Source organism: Streptopelia decaocto (assembly GCF_964273445.1).
Source record: "Streptopelia decaocto genome assembly, chromosome: 2".
In the NCBI taxonomy this organism is placed as follows: Eukaryota; Metazoa; Chordata; class Aves; order Columbiformes; family Columbidae; genus Streptopelia; species Streptopelia decaocto.
Genome location: NC_138655.1, coordinates 19,598,890 through 19,621,740, shown reverse-complemented (window position 1 = coordinate 19,621,740; position 22,851 = coordinate 19,598,890). Strand labels below are relative to the sequence as shown.

Below are 22,851 nucleotides of genomic sequence, written 5' to 3'. Positions count from 1 at the left end.
TCCATTTGAACATTTTTGGGTGGAAGAGGGATTAAATGAAAAACACTTGGTATAAGTTGCCTTTTGATATTACATAAAGATGCTTAGCAGGCAAAAGCCAGCCTCAACTTACACTGGGGATACCCTCCATAAACTCTTGCTGTTTAACAGTACATATGTGAATACCCCATATTTAAACATTAAATAAATTAATCTTCTTTCAGTTTCTTGATCGCACTTCAAAATTACCATCCTATTTATACCTTTTGCTTTGCCTTCTATGCCAGTTTTCTTTTGTATCACAGTAGAGTCTTTGCCATGGCAATTATATTTTGGAAGCATCAGTGGGGGCTCCTGGGTTAAGGTTGGGTAGATATTTCCACCAAGGCAGTTTATTTTCAATGTTTTTGTATTAAGTTAAATTATGCCAAATATTAAATGCTTATCATGTAATATGTATCAGATGTAATTTAAGGGAAAATACTGAAAGAATATTAGGCATGCTTTAAGAATTCTGAAGTTAAAATATTAATTCACCAAAGTGATGCTCAGCACAACGCTTGGGGTTACTGGGTGCTAATCATAATTTAAGTCAGTAATATGCCACACTGTAGCTGAAGATCAACTGAGACTGACAACTACTCTTTTTTGACATCCTCCATACACTGTTTCAAATCATGAAGGGATATTGCATAACCCATGGTATTCTTCAGATGTGCTTAGATTTTTCTTTTTCTCTAACAATAAACAAAAAATGGTGCCCACTAGAGGTTTCCAGATAAACAAGGGTAACTGCCTGAGAGATTTTAGAAGCAGTAAAGAGAGGGAACCTAAAATTTGAAGCTTGAGGAAAAGTATAGGAAAAGATTGGTGTCATAGTGGAGAAAAAGTTGATAAATTCAGTCATGCAGAAGAACCCCGAAGAGCAATCACATACCCTTGGCAGGGCAACACTGACAAGGTTGGAAACATAATCTTCAGAACCTGAGAGAGAAGAAAGGTGCTTCACCACTGCTGTTCCCATTTAGCTGGCAACAGAAGGTCTGTAGGTTAGGGGCAGACACTTGTGAGTCTCTACCTCTTCCTTCCCTTGTATTCAATTTGCAGTGTCTCATCAAGGGTCTGCTTCCTACCAGATCTCAAATGCCTTCTATTCCTGCTCAGTATCATGTCTCCTTATATCCCACTGGCTCTACTACCCTCTACCTAGCCAGAACCTCTCAGACTCATCATAACGCTCTTACTGCAGCTCTTCTAGCATAACCTCTTATTTTCTTTTAGTGTTTCTATCTTGGGAAAGCCAGAAAGTCAAATATTTGCTTCCATCCTTCCACATGAAAGGTATAAAACACCCTTGGAAACCACCTCCATATGAAGACTACACATCTACTTGCACCATGCTCACAAAACTGGCCTACAAAAAGCACTCAGGGAAATCTGCTGGTGTGTCTGATTAACACAGTCTATTTCTAAACAGATTATGTTTTTAAAAATGTTACACCGAACTTCCCACAAAAGTTGTATGTAAACACTAAAAGAACAATATTCTGACCTCACTGAAATCCATGGCAAATGTCCTAACTGCTTCAGCAAGGGGAACTTTAAACTAATGACTTTCTTATTTCATCAGATAGACCAGAGTCCACTGCAATGACTTCAATGGACAAAATTAATATTGAAAACCCTAAAGAGATATAATATTTCATAATAAATACATATTTATAAAGTAAAAAGTGAGAACTGAAGAAGAGCAGTACTACATAAGTTAGGAAAGCTAACTAACTTTCTAGAAGTCTATTTTCAATCTCAAATTGTCACAGGAGTGGTTATAAATTCACAGCTCCATGACTTCACCTCTCAAGGGAAAGGGTGGAAGAGAAGTCACTGCTTTGCCTGGTGAAGCTAAGCTGGGCTGAAATGAAACAGAAGCGTTCTGCTCAAGTATCTTCAGTGTTTAAAAAAAACAAAGTGAAACAACTTATCCCTTCAACAGAGCTCTGACATGTTGACTTACAGAACAGATACCTTCTCCAATGGAAAGTCTATTAATACTGTGCAGTCTTCATTTAGACAGACAGAAGAGTAAGAATTTGAATGACTGACATTTCAGGGCAGCAAAAGGGTAGACTATAGTATGGAATAAGTGCCTCCATGCTCGGGAGCAGTTACAGAAAATGCTCAAGAAAGAAACAGAACTCTATGAGCTAATAGTGCACCACTCCCCAGCCAATGGCCAGGAATCCTACAGAAAGGAAGGACCAGATTCTTTGGTTCTGCAGAGCAGAAAAAGAAAAGAAGATCATAATATCTCCACCAAAAAGACTGTTGTCAGAATGACTCCGAAGATGGAAATTTAAAACATCTTTGACTTTACTTATTGAAACAAAGTGGCAAGGACTTAGGAGACGAAGTCCCCCTTTCCTTAATTTTCAGTGAGCTCTAGAACCCCAGGGCACTTCAGATATCATTTTGTTCTGAAGTGCTTTTGTACATACACCAGAATTTTTTTAAAAAGCAATACCTATAAACCATGTTTCAGTCAAGGTTAGGGCAACCAATCTAGTCTGTAAAAAGTGCATTTAGCTAGCCAGCAATAAAATATTTGTATTTAGGCTTTATAAGCTCTATATGGCGCAAATGTTTTTCTGCCATTTACTTTAAAAAATAAATAAATAAACAAACAAATAAATAAATAAATTAAATCCTCACAAACATAATCTCCATAATCTTCTTGCCCAAGATGTCTCTGCCTCTTCTAGCCCAGAACCTCTTAACTTCCCCAGTCCCCAGACTGTCCCCATCCCCACTGCGCTCACTCATCCCAACTGCTGCTCCCCCCAACTGCTGCTCAGCAAAACAGCTTTGATGGTACAGACTTCACGTCACCATCCTGACGTGTCCATTGGCCCTTCACACCAATCTGCCATTGACCAGCACCGCCTTCTGTGCTAATCCTCTCCAAAATTTCCTGAGCAAGAGGAGATTTCAAAAATCCATGGAGATGCATGCTTGGAATACAACATGCTAATTATAAAATACTATAATGTGAACTTTTTTTTTTTTAATACATTTACTTAATTATCACTTAGCAATATGATTGAAGTATGTTCTAATCTTGAATCATTAATTGAGATCTTTTAAAGAAACGCCAAACCACAATTTTTTCAAATAGTATTTTACAAATATACAATCGTCCTATTAAATCTAAATTGATTACAGATTAAATAAATGCTAATTCACAGCACTATGATGATTTTTTTTTCCAGATGAATGGAAGGAAACTCTTCCATCAAAATACAAAGTAAGGCTAAAAGTAAAGCAATTCCAAATAAAAAAAAAATCCAAATCCTTACTAAGAGGAACTGGAAGGAAGAAAAAGAGTGGCACAGATAATGAAAAAAAAAATAAATAAGGTCCCTATAAATAATCATAGGTAGATCTCAATTTCTGGCCAGCCAGCTTCATTAACGAAATCTCAAAGTCTAAGTTGAGCTTGCTTTTAAAAGAAAAAGCCATATTTCAAGAAAACAAAAGTCACTAAAACTAGAAAGTAAAAAAAAAAAATAATTATTTAAAGCAAATTATGTTTCTCATGTGTTAATTGAACCTCCTGACAGACTGTTACAATTGCACTGGCTACAATAGTCCCAGAACATAATATGTTCTACTATACTACATAAGCAACAGTCAAGCCATGATATATTGATGATGTCTGGCTATTTTTGTAACAAAGTTTTGAAAAATAATTACTTTTTTAAATACAGTGAATTAGTTACCTGTGTTTAATAAATGCTTTAATTTGTTTGAAAGCGGCTCTCTATCTCTTTATCCCAGATGCATGGAAGGGGTAATTACAACTTTAGCAAAGTCTGGCCTTTTTGTGACAAAAAGTGAACCTAAACAAAAGCCAACCAAAGCTGAAGGGAGCTGCAGTTTCCAAGCTCTGAGAGCCTCCTCCCTCTAAAAATGTAAAGGTTACTATGGATACAGACTAAGTTGAAACGTTCAAGATTGGTCTGACCATAGGGTCAAGCCTATGCTAAACCAGCCACCCAGGTGACAGATTTCACCTTACTCCTTAATTCAGTTTTTGTGCTTTGTTTTTTGTTTTGTGTTTGTGGGTTTTTTTTTTTTCTTTTTTCTTCTTGGGATATTATTTCTTCTTGTAGCAGTTCAGTTCAAAGTCATTAATTATTAAAATCTGTTGGAAAATTAACCAAGTGTATCTCTCCTCTTGGGCATTCTTCCACAGAAGAGACTCACCACTTTCCAATTTCATGTCCAAACGTACTGCATTCTCACACTGCAGTGTTCAAGAGGAAAACCATCTCCAGCAGGGAACTCTACATTGATTCCTAGAGACAAGAAGTCTCAAAATTATATGATTCATTGTTACTAGAAAAACAGTCTAGAATTACCTACCAAATTCAAGACACACATACTGCTTATAGTACATGTAAAAAAGCCTTGAATTTCAAAATTTCCATCATTTCAGAGCTGCTGCACTTGGCTGTGGTATTTATTGTGTTACTGTTGTCAATAAATATTTTTGGCTTTTAAAATAATATCAAGATTTTTCCATTAAAATATGTTCTATAGCTTCTCTAACAAAAATAGGCAAGTGTTCCAGTAATAGAATGTTAAACAGCTTTTGTGCCTGTAAAGACATTAACAGGGCAGAAATAATTTCAACTTATGTAATTCAAGCCCTGTAACTCCCAAAAGGATTTTAACTTAGCCAGAATTTTTATTGTTTTTAGCTGAGATAATACTAAGTGAGGTATGGGGTCCATAACTAAACATACCTGGAAGTATCTAACATGAAGTAGGAAGAAACCTATTCTGTTTTTTTTAAGAAAGTTTGTTTTAACTCAACTTCAATCCACAAAATATCTGTGTGTCCACAATGCAACGTATGTGCCATGCAAGATCACCAAACCAAGAACAAAGATATGATTTATAAATAAACTAGTGGGCAGTTACATTAAAATAAAAATGCACAGTACAAAGATCATTGGAGAGGAACTGGGACTGGTCAGTCAATGCAACTGCATCATTATTCTCACAGGGGGAGACTGTCAAAGGCAGGAAGGGAAGTTAAACATCCAGTGCTCAACGCATGCCAATATGGGTTGGACACAACTTGCATTTATGTTTTTCACAAGCAATGCTGTAATTCAGGGAAAAGGATCACTTTCTGTGAGTGGTAAAAATAAATTAAAAAAAAAAAAAAAAAGTTGCATTGAATTCACCATCCACTTTCTGCAAATAACTTTTTTTGTCTTCGAGTAAAGAAAGGCTGACAGTACAGACTAATTTTCCTAACTCACAAGCACTACACAGGCTAATAAAGATAAATTCATCTATTCCCCAAAACTGTAACTACATTAAAAACTACATGAACAAATTTTTACAGGCCAAGTTTTAAAGTGGATGAGTTGCTTAATTCACAAATGTGTTTTGAAAATTAAGGCCAAGATCCTAAATTACTTTACAGAAGGGATACATAAACCATATATTGGTCTCATTTAATTTTTCCTCCAAACCTAGACACCTGGTATAGATTAGGCAGCACTCAGCTACGTTACGCAGCAGTTGGGAACACGTGAAGAACACCATACCCATGGAGCCTGTGCAGGGAATGGGGTGGATGAGGTGGGACATCATTGCATGGGCTGGGACGGGTCCAAGCACAGCCACAAGCGCTCCTCACCAGCCTGGGCTGCCACAGAGGGACCTCGCATGGCTCTCAAGATCATCTGTGAACTGCAGCAGCTGCTTTCTCACAACATGGTGCAGCCCAGTGATGTGCCACAGCACTGTGCGGGGAGTTCTGTACATTTAACAGACTCGTGGTTATTCCAGGAAGCAAATAAAAGCTATTTCTCACATCGGGTACTGACCTAATTCTGGTCACACTATGACACACATTAAAAGCAAGCAGACAAAATAAAACCAACACCCAAACAAAGACAACCATCACACACAACCATAAATACAAATTAGAGGTTGTAGCAATGATTAATAATCCATATGGGTAATACTCCACATATGAGCATATGGGAAAATCAATATAAATCAGCACAACTGCCAGACAGTAATGTATAGAGATACCAGAGCACCCGTTGGCTTTAATAGTTGTGTTTCTAGGTAAAAACATGCAAACAGGGAATCTTGTTGCACATTAGCAGGTTGTAAATTTCCAAATAAAATGCAGTACTAAAAGTGAAAGGCTGTTTGTTTGTTTGTTTTTAATAGTACATCTGTTTTATTAAAATAGCAACACTTACATATTAAAGTGTGTCTGGTATGAGGTGTCTGGTCACCTGAAATTTGTGTGGGAATAAAAAGCATTACAAGAAGCCCACCCATACATCAGTGCATATACTGAGTAGTACCTACATGAGGCACTGTTAAATGAATGTTTAATCCTTTTAATTTTCATCTAATGGGAGTTTGTTAAAACTAGTCATATCTGCTTAAATCATCATTCTTTTCTAAATTTCCCTTCTAAGTAAAGCAATAATAACAATAAAAATAAAAACAATAAAAACAAGGTTAATATATCAACTATTACATATTTTGCAATACGCTGAGATGTTCTTTAGCAAAGAAGTTTTGTGGTGATCTTGAGACATCTGTGAAAGTATCACCATGTTCCACAATGTATCATCTTAAAAAATGAGCATAAATTATGGCCTTCCTATAAAAGTGAATGTAAACGTTACAAAAAACTCACTTGAACATCTGTTCATATCTGGCGTTCGGAGTCCGTAATACCCTGATGGGCAGGAATGCAAGCATTCACCATATTGTCTCATTCCTTCTCTTCGTAGGAAGAAGAATAACTTGTGTTGGCATCTGATGCACCCATTATCCTTTGAACAAGATAAACAGCCTTTGCAAATTGGATTGGGTCCATAGCTAGCTGCAAAACAAGAAGATAAATCACACTTCAAGATCATTTGGAAATTATTTTGGCTGGAGACCCTCTTCCCTCTAAAGTGTTGCTTATTTACCGCATGATTACAAGTAGTTTTGAAAGGAAGGTTCTGAAAGTGCACTCTATCATACATTTGCATTGGCAAGTGAAGAAAAAGAAATGCAATCTTTTTTTAATTGTATGTAGGGCACTTTAATGAATGTACACACTTTTAAAATAAAGGTACAAGCAAGAAGAGACCACGCTACGTAAAGTTCACAAGTGTAACTTAAGTTAAACCCAGGTGCTGAATTTTAGGTTGAAGCTGGGGACATAAGCACACAACAGCAACAAAATATTCAAACATCAGCACCCTGAAATATGCAACTGGAATGATATGTCCACGGAAATTCAACCACATTACTGCAATTTCTGACTTGTGAAGACAGCAACATTAACAGTAGTGGACTCAGGAGAACAGGTACAGCACTGGCAATGCATGCTATCCCATAGCTCTCAGGGTCCTAGAACAGCTGTCTTCTTGCAGTCTCTTCTTGGTCTTTTCAATGACAATGTCAAGACAAATATTTAAAAACAAACCAATAAAAAGACACCACACACCAAGAACAGAGTAACAGTTTTAACTTCTAAGAGCCTTTTTCTACAAGTTCCTAACCAAAATTGGCTGAAAACCATGTGCAGACATAACCGAAGAAGGGTATTTAGTACAAATGATTACCATTTTAGGTCACCAGCTGCTATGCCTTCAATTCTATTCTCTCTTGATTTTTTTTTTCTTTAAATTACTTGGCTGATAACTGCAACACAAAACTTAGCTGCACCACTCTTTGCCCTGATGACCTTTTATTACTCTGTCTTTCTGCAAAGTTGCAGAGCACTCCCCTGTCCCCACAGGCTGTCAACTCCTCCTCGGGCGCTGAGTCAGCACAGCAGGTTAGCAGAGGGAGGATGGCTCAAGACATTCCTGAAACCAGCAAAATTTAACAGGTCTGTTTTAAATATTAAATTGGCTACAGGACTTCACTGGAGTTTGCCAGTTCAAACCTGGTTTACTGGAAACAAAAGAAAAACATTATGCAAGAGAAGAAAAGTATCTTTGGTGTCTCAAGAGCATTTCAATAGAGGCCACCCTGAGGGCAGCTGTCCAAAAGGGCAAGGACTATGTTTAATTGTTATATTTTAAAAGTATTCACACCCTAACATAGTACACTGCTACTTTTATCTTGGATGGATGGATAACTGTGGTTGTTCAATGGAAGACTTCACCAGCAGAGCCAGGAAAAGAAAAAAGGCCAACAGACTCTGGAACCAGTAGCTGATATGCTTTATTCTCACCTTCACACATCTGCACGCCACATTCCCACTCCTCTCTGCTCCCATCCCTCACACATGCCTCACCATGTTCAGCACAACAGCATTCAGCTCCTATCTTGTACAAAATCCTAGTGGGTGGCAGGCAGGACAAGAAGCCAAGCGACTGGTGTGAAATAGCTCAGCCTGTGGGACACCTCTGAGTGGTGGAGTCTTCTGGCATCAGGCTCACCTCGTGAGATCTTCTTGATGGGAATAGCATCTTACCATCTATGGTGTACACACAGTTCTCTGGCTCTCGTAACCCCTCTGTAAAGACACACCCTACCAGGCCAGCTCCCTCATACTCCTAAACCAGTTCCCATCCCCTGTCGCTCAAAAGACTTCAGATGTAACTTTTCTTACAGTTCACCTTGCAATTATTCTCATTCACAATCCATATCTTCAAATACATACAAGAAGAGAAACAAATAGATCTAGAGCTAAGCTTGGATGCATGCCTCATCTCACTGTCAGTAGGGATTGCCTATCTGTAACCACATCAAATAATATGTGTCCATGTACTCTAAAGCAATTGTTTCTTAACACATGGTGGGCAATCCTGTAGACTTCTGATTCCCCTTTTAGTCTCCTTGCATCTCTCTCTCAGTAAATCTGTACCTCCAGCTTGTTCAAGATTCCTCAGAGAAGGCTGTACTTTGGCAAAAGAATTAAAAGAAACAAAGCAAAAGTAGATGCAAGATGTCTGAATTTATCCACTACTCAATGTGTGTTTTGGAGTCTGAATCAGCTGAAGCCAGGATCTCAGATACATCATGTATACGATTATGACTTCTTAGAGTCAGGCCAATTGCTGAACAGCACAGATATAGCTAAAGGCCACTATTATCAATAGTGTGGCTTGGGGAGCAGGGATTAGGCTCTGGAGCAGATAGATTTGTAGTGTCAATATAGGTCTCATGTCCAACCTCTCTCATTAATCCCCATAAAAACTCTGTCTTCTTGGCTACAAAATGTGTCTCAGTTTGAATCTACCGTCCAACTTTCCTTTATCTATGACTATCCACATGTTACTCTCCTCAATTACCTTTTTTTCCTATTTCTGTAAGATGTCTTTGTTGATAACTCTTTGTTCTGCAGACCTTCTTGGGCTTCAGCCATAACTCTGCCCTAACATACTCTCATATTAAAAGAAGCTAACAGCATAAAATGATCCTCCAGTATCTTGTGCTATCCTTTGTTTAGGAGATGGACAGTGCAAGATATATGAAAGAGTTCAATAATATATTAATTTTGTAAGTTGTGTGTAGGTTCCCCTAAACCATATCTAGACTGTCCTTCCTCTTTATCTCCTGAGCAACCTTGACAGGTGATTTGTAATTATAATGCCTCTATTTTTTTTCTCTCTTCTAGTAAAGCTGCAAGATTCAGCTCCTCGAAACTTGTAAACTGCTCTGAAATCCTCAGATGTGAAATATTATAGATGGGACACATTTATTGTTATTTACATGAATCATTATTAAACTCACACATTGAATTTGGATAACAGTTCAAGATGGTCACATAGTTCATGGTGACATAGTGATGACTTTTCTTGTTACCCACCTAATTACTAAGTTATAATAAAAACATAAAATGCAGCAGATATTTTTCTTTTCTCTCTTTGCCACATTAGGCAAAAAACAAAAAACACTGAAAAATTATACAATGGTATGAGGCGATAGTATAGTCTGTAATACAGAGAGCAAACTTTATGAAATACTCTGAAAACTTCCCACTGTGCTAGTTAGGAACCAAACTGAAACATTTCTGGGTATTTTGCATAGAGTAAGTTATTGTATAGTGTCAATCACAGAATCTATGTTCTTCCACATTGTTGTTGCTTATGTTATTTTCAGAGCTTCATGGGAAGCATGCTGACTTCTGTGACCTTTCTGTCAGTTCAACTTATCTCAAACCAGGGAAAATCATATGTGGTCTACTAAATTACTTGGACACTGAACATATACTTTAACAAGTCAAATACTGTAGCACTGTTTTTGTTGTCACATCGGCATGCCATCTTGAAGATACCAGCTTTCTCTCTCTGTCTGTATGTACACAGGCTATAATTAAATCCTAGAACATCCCTCCTATCCCAAAGTCTTCCCTTTCCATCTTGGTTTCTTAACATAGCAAATACAATGTATTTTTATCACATACAGATTTTTCAATTGTCATATAATTGCTCTTTGAAGGCGGAAGTGAACACTTCTGTGTTCAGCAGAAACAGCTACACATTTCCTTTTGAATTTCTTTATAACCTCTTCTTTTTCCTTCTGTATTAGACTGCAAGAAAAAAAAAACAAGCTTGCAAAACACAGTCAATCACATTCTAAGTTACCAGCTGCATCACACAGAGTGTAAAACATCACGCTACTCTCAGTTCTCACATCTCTATTTTGATCCTGCCTGGAACACCCTCCACAACTCTGTGTGCCAGGCAGGCAGGTTTCCTCCAGCCAAATCCCTCATGGAAATTCACTCCTTCCACAAGGCCCACAAATGTTAACCAGTGTCAGAGCGCCGCTGTCATCACATCATAAAACCAAAAATGCACACATGCTCTAAGTTAGCACCATCCTCTGGGTCTCAAAGCGCATGATTACCCTGGCTGTCTGTTAGGGCTGTAAGGTCCTTGCAGCAGGAGCCACATAAGCATGCACCCAGGTGTGAACACTGCACATAAACACACACACCTTTATACAGATAATGCCTTTTCTGTTCCTTCTACAACTACACTCTAGAGCATCTCTACATTTAAAGAAAAAGCGTTTATAGACTTGATTTCCTAAGGTGCTTTTTTACTTTAAATCTGAGATTAAATATGCCAAGTTTGAAAAAATTACTTGAAAACACAGATTAGTACCCAAACACTGAATGAAACACTTCTGAACTCTAAGGGTGTTCAAAGTTTCATTGTTTGGATCCATATCAAGTAAAATCAAATGTTAGCTAATTCCTTAACTCTTGTCTGGATGAAGTGTATTTAAGCCATATTGCTAAAGCAGTTTTAAATTAATTGTTATGACTATTTTAAATCACAAGAGAATCAACAGTACGGAATGAGTCTAGTCTGTTCCCCATAAGAATAGAAGTTGTTCTGTAAGCAAGAAAACTAAGAGCATTTGATCTTACTGTCCCGCAGCCCACAGCACAACTACTGCTATTTATTTGTCTTTCTTCTATACACACTTGTTCTTCTATACACACTTCTGAACCTGGTGCTCCAGCTCACCGCAAAAACCTGGTATTTATTTATTTCCATAAAAAACAGCCTGAAAAGGACACATGGATCCAAAACCAATCGGAGAAAGAGGAGGGCCTGGCAGACAAACAAGCAGTAGAAAAGGTCATTACCTAAACATAACTTCTTCATAGAGTCAGACTAACATGCTCATTATGTTCCTAGCATCACCCACTGCCTGCTCATTGTCTCACTATTGGGCAGTTTTCAGTCTTTTGAACTCTCTGAAGTCAGAAACTGGGCTTACTGGTACAATGGACAGCTTAATGGCATGCTTGTCCTAACTGGGATTGCAGCTACATAAATGCTGGTGTTGTGGTTTAACCCCAGCTGGCAACTAGGAGCATGCAGCTGCTCACCCACCCCAACCCCTCCCTCCCCAAGTAGGATAGGGGAATCAGAAAGGGAAAAACAAAACAAAACTCCTCATGGTTTGAGATAAGAATGATTTAAAAGAATAAAAAAGGAAGATAATACAACAAGAATAATAATAGCAACAGAATATATAAAGTGATACACAATGCAGTTGCTCATTGCCCATGACACCAATAACCCATGAATTCCTGAGCAGCAGTACTTGCCTCCCTGGCCACATCCAGTTCATATACTGAGTTTGACATCATATGGTAAGGAACACCTCTTTCACCAGCTTGGGTCAGCTGTCTTGGCTTTGCTCCTTTCCAGCTTCTTGTGCACCTGGTAGAGCAAAGGCTAAAAAGTCTTTGACTACCCAGCAGCAACCAAAACACCAGTGTATTATCAACATTCTTCTCATGCTAAATCCAAAACACAGCACTATACCAGTGACTAAAAATAAAATTAACTCTATCCCAGCTGAAACCAAGGCAGCTGGTAAGTGGATTTTAGTTCAGATCTAGCAGGAATGTCCCTAAGACACCTCACTGCAAACATGAGGTGTACGGACGGGACTCAGAGGAGGGAATCAACTAAAAGACAAGCTGCACTTATTTCAAAAAGAGTAGATTTCATAATCCCAAATTCAATCAAAAACTATAAAGATATCTTATCTATAACTCAATAAAACCAACTAAAATACACTCATGTTTGGCATATGTCTTCAGGGTACCAAAGAGCAGAACAGAGAATACAGTCTTAAAGATATACCAATATTATGTAGTATACCAAAGTACTAACAATGTAAGACTGCAAGATCATTATAGTTAAAAACTATCTCATGGACTGTGAACAGGAGCTGGCCAAGAAAAATGCCCATTTTTCATTAAAGCTTTGTAAAAGGAAAAGTAAGTTTTGGACAGAAAACTTCTGTAACAAAACCAAAACAACAACAACCAAAACAAAAAAGGAGGAAAATTGACTTGCTTGACTCTAGTCATCATCTTAAATTAAGAGAATTAAAAGATTCAAGGACAAAGGGGATTTTTGTGACCAATTAGCCCAATGCCCTGTACAAAGAAGCCACAGAACTTGTGCTTTAGTAAAACATATCATTTAAGAAACCATTCAATCTTGATTTTTAAATTGTCAGCTGTAAGGAAACCACCACAACCTTTGTTAAGATATCATAAGAGCTAATCACTCTCACTGTTGAAAATCTGCAGTGGAATTTTTAACTTCAAATAGCAACCACTTACATCTTTGCCTGCCAGATTGTTAACAGTTTTTCAGTGTTTTTTCCCCAATGCAGACACTCTGATCAGGTCAAGTCTTAGCCTTCTCGTGGGTAAGATAAACAGAGCAAGATTCCAGAATGTCTCACCGCAAGGCAAAGTATCCAGTCCTTTGATCAACCTCTTACCATTTTATCAACAGGCTTATGGACACCAAAAAAAGAGCTCAGCAATGGAAAAGCTATTGTACCAGTGCCAAATAGAGAAGTGATATAACTTCTCTACTATTCCTAGATGTTACTCTCACAAAACTCTCATTTGTTCTGTAAATTCTTCTGACCACAAAGGCCAAGTACCACACTGCTCTGGGCAGAAAGCAGCCGTTTTCCAGAGTTCTGCAGGAGACCAGCCGGTGCTTTCTTTCTCAGGACATTAAATGCTCAGAACCAGTTTCTCCAAAGTTGTTGACAACTCAGAAAACACACATGTCCTTCACTGTTCCTCTGAAGACAGACTGACTGTGGGGTGGCATTTCACTTTAATGAGTTTGGTGTAAATCTCACCAAATTTATGCTCATAGATGAATAATTTTGCCTCTTATTGTGAAATACTTTTTCACTTGCTTTGGAGGTCTTAATTATGTATTCAATATTATAATTTTATGGTTAAGTTATTCTTAGTTGTCAGCTCCTTTCATTCTCTTTTTATTGATATAATGTCATTCTGGTTATTCTAGCCTAGGCATCAGAAGATTTGTCTTCATGTCATCTATATTTGAAAGACAGTGGACTTTTAGTCCATTTTCAAATAAAAAATTTTTACTTTTGCTACATGGCTATCCAGCTGAATACGTTCAGAATTTCCTGTACTATTTTCCCCACCACCATAGTAGGAGGAATCAATGTGAAGATCAGTTAGATATTATTCTTCTTCAGCACCCTGGCAAGCATCAAGAAATCACCTACATGTTGAGGTATTCCTTGATATTTAGTGACTATACACATTATCATCATTCAATACTGACTACCAAATTCCTAAGTCTAGTTGTCAATTTGTTGATGTGTTGTAGGTTGGTTTCAGGATGCCTTGGTTGCTTAGATGTTTTGAGAACCTTATTGATTTTCTTTCCTTCCAGCTGGGCTGAACTGTCAGTCACAGAAATATCTCAGCCATCCTTCTTCATTCAGCCATCTGACTCTTTCAAAGACATCTGTCATAGTGGACTTTCTGGATATCTGCCGTCAATTGGAAACATTTAACTCTCCTTGTCCTCTTCCATCTGCTGTTCATGGCCTACCAGTCCTCACTTGCCTTCAACTCTACTGCATGCTGCTTCCTCCTCCTACTTCTGATGTGAATCCTCTTCCACAATTGCTTTCTGTTCAGTTCTTTAGGGGACAGTTTCTCTCCATGAAAATGGAGCAGCAATGCTTCCTCAGTCTGGTTGCTCAGACCTCTTCCATTTATTTCCCCAATGTTCCCCAGTGACAGCACTAGTCCTTCCAGTCCAGAAATCCAGCACTGTCAACAATTTCTATTTTATGCACAGGAGGTCCTTTCTGACTACTGGATGGAAAGAAAAAAAAAAAAGGAACATCTGTTTTGCAGGTCACCAACACCACTCCACTGGGAATCCTGAAAATCAAGTATAGAAATAGGCACAGAGAGGAAGGTTTCCCACTCTCTGTCCAAATAGCCTAGGAAATATTAGCTTTTATTTTTGTTTGCTCTTCATAGATTGACCAGTTTTGTCTCAGGTCTTCCTGCTTTCGCTAACAGTAATTCAACAGTCACACTTGAAACACTGGGGATAAAAGGTCCAAGCGTCACAGACACAGAGCCCTGTAGTCCAGCAGTACCAAAACATGGCCAATACATGCCCACCTCTGTACTGTTTGCACAGCTGTGGGTAGTTTTGTCTACTCCAGATCTCAAAATTCTTTATCTTACCTTGCATCTTCAGTCTCTGTAAAAGTATCCATAATATAAGCTTTAAATAAACATCCATCAGGTAGTTTTATGGTTTAAGATACTTTATAAATCCAAGATAATTTGATTAAATGGTTGTAGTTTCATGTATAGTAACCTCAAAAAACTTCAACTGTAAAACCCAAAGGAACTTTTAACATGCAATACTTCTGAAGGATAACTTGCCTTTTGGTTCCTCTTATTTAGATTTTGTATTAAGTACATGTTATGCTTTCTACAGGTCTACAGAGTAAGATGTAGAAATCCCCCAAAGCCACTACTTAAAAAGAATAAAATAATCACATCTGAGATTCTGGGTTGTTTCCCAAATAACAGCAACTCAGACATGTAGGCAAAGCACCAGAAATCATTACCTTTGGCAACAGCACAGATTAATCACATCTGATGAAAACTGCATAAACCAATGGACAAGACAGAGACCAGCCTCGCGGTCTGCTCTGTCCCAATGTGCGGTTCTCTCCAGCATGTCGTACCTGCAGTCGCAGGGCTCTTTTGCCTGAGTGATGCAGCAGGCTGGATTCAAGGGAGGGATGCCTACAGCTCCCCACCAGGTCACTGCTCTGTCACCTACCTGTCACAGCTCTCCTGCAGACAGCCAGGTACCAAAGAGGTGAGCACAGGGCTGCCTGGCTGTGCCTGCACAGACCCAACCTTATACCATCTACAGCAGGAATGAGGAAATCTCAAAACCTAAGTGGTGTGTCCTCCCAAACAGGCTTTTGAAAATCACATTCCTCGACTAAGGCTTTATCTCTTTTTAACTTAAATCTTCTATATCTCACCTACATATGAGGCCCAGGATCTCCTTCTGCGCTTTGTATGTATGATGAGGGAATCAGGGAAGACAGTACATGACAACCCCAATGTTCCTCAGCTTATTTCAAGTGGGAAGTTTGTTTGCCTTGCATTGAAAATAAATGGCATTGAGAAGCATGAGCACATGCTCAAACAGAGGCTAGTAGTTTCACTTCTAATACAGAAAAAAAGGTCACCTTCCAGAGACTGACTGTACCTTGGACGAACTCTTTATGTATGGTGTTAATGTGGAATCTTCAAAGAGAAACAAAAATAAAAGGCAAACGCTCCTTTACTTTCCTCATAACACTATGCTGGTGAGGAGGTCTCGTCAGCGGGAGTTCACAACCCACTGTATTCCCACCACTCAGGTGATTAAAAGTCACTTGTACACCAATCTCAGAGCTCTCCATCTCAGGTTCCCATGATATAGTCACCCAGAAATGCACAGGCTGTAAAAGGCTATTTCTTAATTACAAAATTGCACAGAAATGCACAGGAATTAATTTTCCCCATGTATTTATTCTGTGTGCCACTATCTGATGGCACATTCAACAGCAAACTTCATCCAGCATATTGCTGCTGCAAATCAACATCTGGGACACAAATCCTATTGGAATAAAGTCCCAGGCATTTAAACAAATTCTTTTTTTCTTTCAAGCCTTTTAATATCTAGAATATTTCAGCTAGCTGCTGTGAATAAGATTCATCTCTAGCATGCAGGTGAATAAACAGAGATTTAATTTTTTCCCCTTTGATGGTATGTTTACTTTGTCTTCTATTGTAAGTTATAACTTTTCCAAGTACTGAAAACAGCAGGGATCCAACAAAAACACAGTTCCAAACCCAGATCCACCCAAACTGCTGAAGACAAAACATTATTGGAAGCATTGAATCTAAAGAGGTGAAGATCCAGAACACCCTGCTTCAGACACAATGTACAATGACATACAAGAAGATTTTATGTATGATGCATGATATTTTGATTTGCCATGTCGTACTTTCACTGAACAGGTAGAAAAGGTAGAGGAACCTAAAAGCAGAAAAGGTAGAAAATATTGAGAAACAGAAAAATTTAGTTAGAGAAGGAGCTTAAGTCTTTATTTTCACTTACTCAAAGATTAAATTCAGTATCTTTAACAAATTATAGATATCAAATCCGGACTCTGAAGCTAAATAATCCATAGTGCAATTCCAACAGAAGTAAACAAAGGCAAAGATTATGTGGTTATTTTAATTGTTATAGCAGACACCACTAAACTAATGACTACATACTTAATTGTTGTTTACTATCACATTTTTACTGTGCAACAGGAACTGACATGTAAAGGAAATGCCAAACAAATAACTATTTGACTGTGATTGTAAATCTGTAACAGTGAAGAACACACCTTATTTTTCCAGTTTCTACAGCAGTGGACACATTGGCTAGTGTTTCATGAATACCAAACTTCTGAAATGTTGAACATTGTTAAATTGAAATGTACAGAAAGAGATAGCCTCTAAGAATGAATGAGTGTATTGTTTAGATAGTTGGGAATACTCTGGAAGATTTAACAGCCTCAGACATTAAGGAGCTGAGTAGGAAACTTTAGAATGCACATAAGGTTATATTCACAGTATCATAAGTTTTGCAGAGAAATGTTGTACAAGTCCTTACACTGAGCAAACTGCAGTTCTGAGCAAAGCTTCAGTGGCAGCTTGTACAAGATTTGCCAGATGTCCATGCCTGACAGAGGCAACCTGGGTTTCAGGTTAGGCATTAGGTTGAGAATGAAACTTGGACTACACAGAAGTAAAATTGCTCCTCACAGTATTTCAGAGAACCGGGCTGGTAGTTTCCAGGTAGATATGACAAGTCTGTAGAGAAACCCAGTTGGGTACTATGTAGGCACAGCACTGCATTTCCTCAGCAGCTGACAGAGTAGTCAATCATTATGTTTGCACTAGAAAACCAAGGGCATTTACAAGCTCCCAGGTGGGGTACTTAAGCTGAACCCATTTTAAGTCTGTATTGAAACACTAGGCAGAGAGTAGATACTGCTGTCCCCTTGTCCATTTTCCACAGGATGGGAATCCAAAGCTAGAGGGACACTATGGTTACTCCAACAGGTTCAGTGAGTCCAGGGCTCCAAGTGGCATCACAACCCTCCTGAACAGCTAAAGGAAGGCACAGGCATTTCAAGCCCCAACTGGATAAAGCCCCAACTAACACAGTCTGGCCTCACACCTGACCCTGCTTTGAGCAGGACATTGGTAAGGGAGGCCAAATCTCCTGCTTAGGAGGTCTCTTACAGACTGACTTATTCTCTGTTCCTATGACCTGAATTTAAGTGCCAGATTTCACTTCTTGCTTGAGGAAAGGGGCAGTTTGAGCTACACGATGTGCAACACACTTCTGATGGAGGAGGAACTGTTAACAAAGCACATGGGGATATGGGAAGTTATCGGGATGTCCAGATATATCCCTTTTCACAGGAGATCCCATGGATGGAGGCTACAAGTATCAATGACTAAAATGTGAAAAAAGCATTTTGGAAATGTGCTGTGATTACAAATAAGGGAACCTAAAGGATACCTTCACAGCTGGAAATATCCTTTCCCACACAAAACGATCCATCTTAAGAGGAAAAAAAGCTCACCAGAGGAAATCTACAGGTAGCAATGCAGCTCAGCTGAAATTAAATTCAGTTCAGGAAAACACAAGACAACATTGACCATTGGCCAGCAACCCCCAAAAGTTGCCTCTAGAGATACCTTTCTTTTGAAAGGAGCAGAAATGTTCCAGAAGAACAGGTGGCAACTTCCTGCCTCCTGTGAGCAGAGGACCTGCCACAATGACAAGCCACCCTGCCCTACTCTGATGCTGGAACAGTGGTTTCATTATCGCACTCCTAACATGAGAGTTTGGATACAGATACCCACTTTCTATCACCAAGACTGAGGAAAAAGGGGTGTATATGTTCAAATGCCGAAAATCCCACGCACCCCTCCTTGTTCCACATGAGGTTCTGATAAGCAGTGACAGGGCCAGTAATCTGCATCAGACAAACCATTACCCTTTAGTGCCTCATATACATAAACACGGGGTGTTTATGGACCCAGTATGAAATCACACTGCTTCGAAATTGGGTCCATCTTTTTGAAGTACCCTGTACAGCAACTCCATGGTCTATAAAGCTCACTCAAAAGATTAAAATATTAGTGGTGGTGGACTTCCAGCCCAAGAAGTGAGAGATCAGGATAAATTCTTCTGTAACCATCAGTTACCAGAAAAGAAAAATGGCATCCCAGGAAACTCTGGCATCAGAGAATTCTGATGTAAGCATTTAAATAACTTTATATAGAGTTTCTTTAATAAGGCAGTGCCCTTTTGTATTTATAAAGACCACTATCTTAGTGCAATTATTATGGGGCAACTCAAAATTTTATTAACTTCTAAGACAAAAAACAGGTAGCTGCTGATCAAAAATGAGTAGTTGACAATGTACCTGTGAGTTTTGGACTGGCTACATTTCCTCTGTACAAGCAGTACATCACATAAGCCAGAAATGTGATCATGTGAAACTCTGCAAGAGCCAAATTTGCCAGGTTTAAATTACTTGTTGGCATAATTGACTGGAACAAAAATTAGACATTAGGAAGAGTTAAAATTGGTAATTGTTTAAAGATATTCTACTGGATTAATAACAACACATAGTACCACAAATACCAAAACAAGCAAACAAAGTAGGGCAAAAAATACCATTCTGCCTAAAAGAAAAAAATAAGTATGTGGAAGTGGTATCAAAGCACAGCTTCAAAGGATGGGAAAACAAGATGTAAAGAGCAAACAATCTAAGTTAAAAAGTTGATATAGTTGACAAATATCCTAAAGGGTTCAAAACAACCCAACCAAAAAAAAAAAAAACAAAACAACCCACACCCCGTCCCTCTAAGCCCTCAAATCCCAAAACTCAATAGTGAATAGAGACCAGAAAAACAAACCATATTTCTAACACTTAAAATAACAGACAGAGAGAAAGCAAAAGAGCCTAACAGTTACATCTCATGTTTGGAATAAAGCAGGATGTATCCACCCAATGTGATAACACAGCTGTAATCAAAAGTTTGCCATCCATACAAAAGGAAGCTACACAAAACCATTTGCCAAAGGAAAAAAATAAAAATTACTAACTATCACTGCCAGTCAATTGCTAAATACATTAACTTAATGTTTCCCTCTAGATTTTTTTTTAATAAATATTTGCCCAACAGCTCAGAGGACAGCCTATGTACCAAACAGGGAACTGCAGACCCATTAACCTGACATCAGTCTTGGGGGGGCGTGAATTGAAACTTTAAGGAAGTGTTGTGTCATTGAGAAGCAAAGACTACATATACATACATACAAATGCAACAGACAGAGAGAATAAGCATGGGTTTAGACCAAAATAAACTGTAACTCTCTATGAGCAGGAAAGAAGAAACTGTGGGTGAGAAATACTTCTTTCTCAAGTCATCTGACTTCATACAACATGACATTTTGATTTTAGAATGCAGCTCACTGACTACTCTCTAAATGTACACTCTATTAAGGAAGAATCAGTGCTTACCAAAAAAGCTCCAAAGGATATACAAAACCTTTGCTGGCACAGTTTCCAAATGACAAAAGTAACAAGTTATCAGAAGGAATCATTGCTGGTACAGAGTGATCTCAAGTCTCAACTATATATTTACAACCCCCAAAAAAGCAGTTGAACAAAGGTAAACGCCAGGGGAAGGGAGGGCATGGATCCACTTTGCTGATGATGACTTGAAGCTCACGTTAGGCTTGAAATAAAACAGAACATGTCCACCAAGTAATTAAAACCTGAATATTCTATCTGTAAGATGAAGGCAAAGGAAGAAGGAAATTGGAAGAGGTTTGGACTGGCTTGAAGTCCTTGTTAGGGAGATTACTCTCTCTTCAGAGAGGCACTTCTGGGATAAAGTATTTGGTTCTTGCCCCTGGAGATGTCATGCAAGCACTGCAGAATACATTGTTAGTATCTCTCACATTTTGGACATTTTCATATCAGGAATCCAAATCATCCCCTATAGACTGAGCTTTGTTCTACATGCCAGAGCAGTCTTGGACCTGCATTTCCTTCGAATTAACCTGAACTGGAAAATATCACACAGTATCACAGTATGTTTGAGACTGGAACGGACCTCAGAAGATCATCTAGTCCAATCCCCCTGCCAGAGCAGGAACACCTAGATGAGGTCACACAGGAACATGTCCAGGTGGGTTTTGAATGTCTCCATGGAAGGAGACTCCACAACCCCCCTGGGCAGCCTGTTCCAGTGCTCCGTCACCCTCACTGAGAAGAAGTTTCTTCTCAAATTTAAGTGGAACCTCTTGTGTTCCAGCTTGATCCCATTACCCCTTGTCCTATCATTGTTTGCCACCAAGAAGAGCCTGGCTCCATCCTCATGGCACTCACCTTTTATATACTTACAGACATTAATAAGGTCCCCCCTTAGTCTCCTCTTCTCCAAACTAAAGAGACCCAGCTCCCTCAGCCTTTCTTCATAAGGGAGGTGCTCCACTCCCTTAATCATCTTTGTTGCCCTGTGCTGGACTCTCTCCAGCAGTTCCCTGTCCTTCTTGAACTGAGGAGCCCAGAACTGGACACAATATTCCAGATGTGGTCTCACCAGGGCGGAGTAGAGGGGAAGGAGAACCTCTCTCGATCTACTAACCACCCCCCTTCTAATACATCCCAGGATGCCATTGGCCTTCCTGGCCACAAGGGCACAGTGCTGGCTCATGGTCATCCCGTTGTCTGCCAGGACCCCCAGGTCCCTTTCCCCTACACTGCTTTCTAATAGGTCATTCCCCAACCTATACTGGAACCTGGGGTTGTTCCTGCCCAGATGCAGGACTCTACACTTTCCCTTGTTAAATTTCAACAGGTTATTCCCCACCCAACTCTCCAGCCTGTCCAGATCCCACTGGATGGCAGCACAGCCTTCTGGCGCGTCAGCCACTCCTCCCAGCTTAGTGTCATCAGCAAACTTGCTGATAGTACACTCCATTCCCTCATCTAAATCGTTGCCCCAAGCGTACACCTAACATTCTTCAACAAGTAGTATATATCCAGCTCACAGGACCACATGAGAGCTAGCCCAAAGTAAAACCCTGAAACATGTAAAACATGGGCACCAGCTCCTCAGAATTAGATGTTTAGTTCTATAAATGCACCCCACTGGACCTCACTTTTTTGCTATTGTACACATGGCCTGTGAGTCTCTCCTGATCCCAGGTAGAACACAAATGTCCAGACTGGCCTCAGTAATCTTGTTCCTGTAAAGACATTAGTTATAAATCACATACAGTCTCATCCTTCAGGCCCCAGTCAGTGACCTGAAAAGGTTACTGACTTTAACACGCAACTTGCAGATGTAGTTTCCCAAGAATAAGGGAAAATTATTTTTCTTCATCTGCATGATCAGCAAATGGCCATAACTATGGACATGTAACATGCTGGATCAAAACTAGTGTCTACTTTGCATATGTCCCCTATATACTCAGTAATGCTGGTTATCAGATTACAATGAGAAAGGAATTTTCTTCCATCAAATCAGAATAGACTTACAGCATGTGGCACAGTTTACTGCTGGGACTGTCTGGGAAATTTTCATTCATTTAGCTAATGTCTTGCCTTTCCAAGGACCTGAAGTGCTTTGTGGCTGCTTGGTCACTGCTGTGGTCTGGGACACATAGTTTAGTCCCCTGTGAATTGAAGTGCTTTGTGCTAGTTTGGATCTTTAGACTACATACATCTCAGTAAAAGATAATAATACTTGCCAATCTAGTATAATAACAGTCCTTCCAGATCATAAAACACAAATGAGGATATTCTAAATAAATCAGTTTATTTTTTATTCCCTTTTATTGTAAAGGCTGTACCTTTGAGAGGAGGAATTAAGTA

At 39.0% G+C, this 22,851-nt stretch overlaps 1 protein-coding gene across 1 annotated transcript in view; it reads right to left on the bottom strand.

The window, feature by feature from the left end:
• RSPO2 (R-spondin 2) overlaps positions 1–22,851 on the bottom strand; it is a 98,921-nt gene that overhangs the window by 38,286 nt on the left and 37,784 nt on the right. Inside the window, exon 3 of the mRNA XM_082045598.1 lies at positions 6,719–6,907. Coding sequence (XP_081901724.1) covers positions 6,719–6,907 — 189 coding nt within the window. The remainder of the gene's footprint in view (positions 1–6,718; positions 6,908–22,851) is intronic.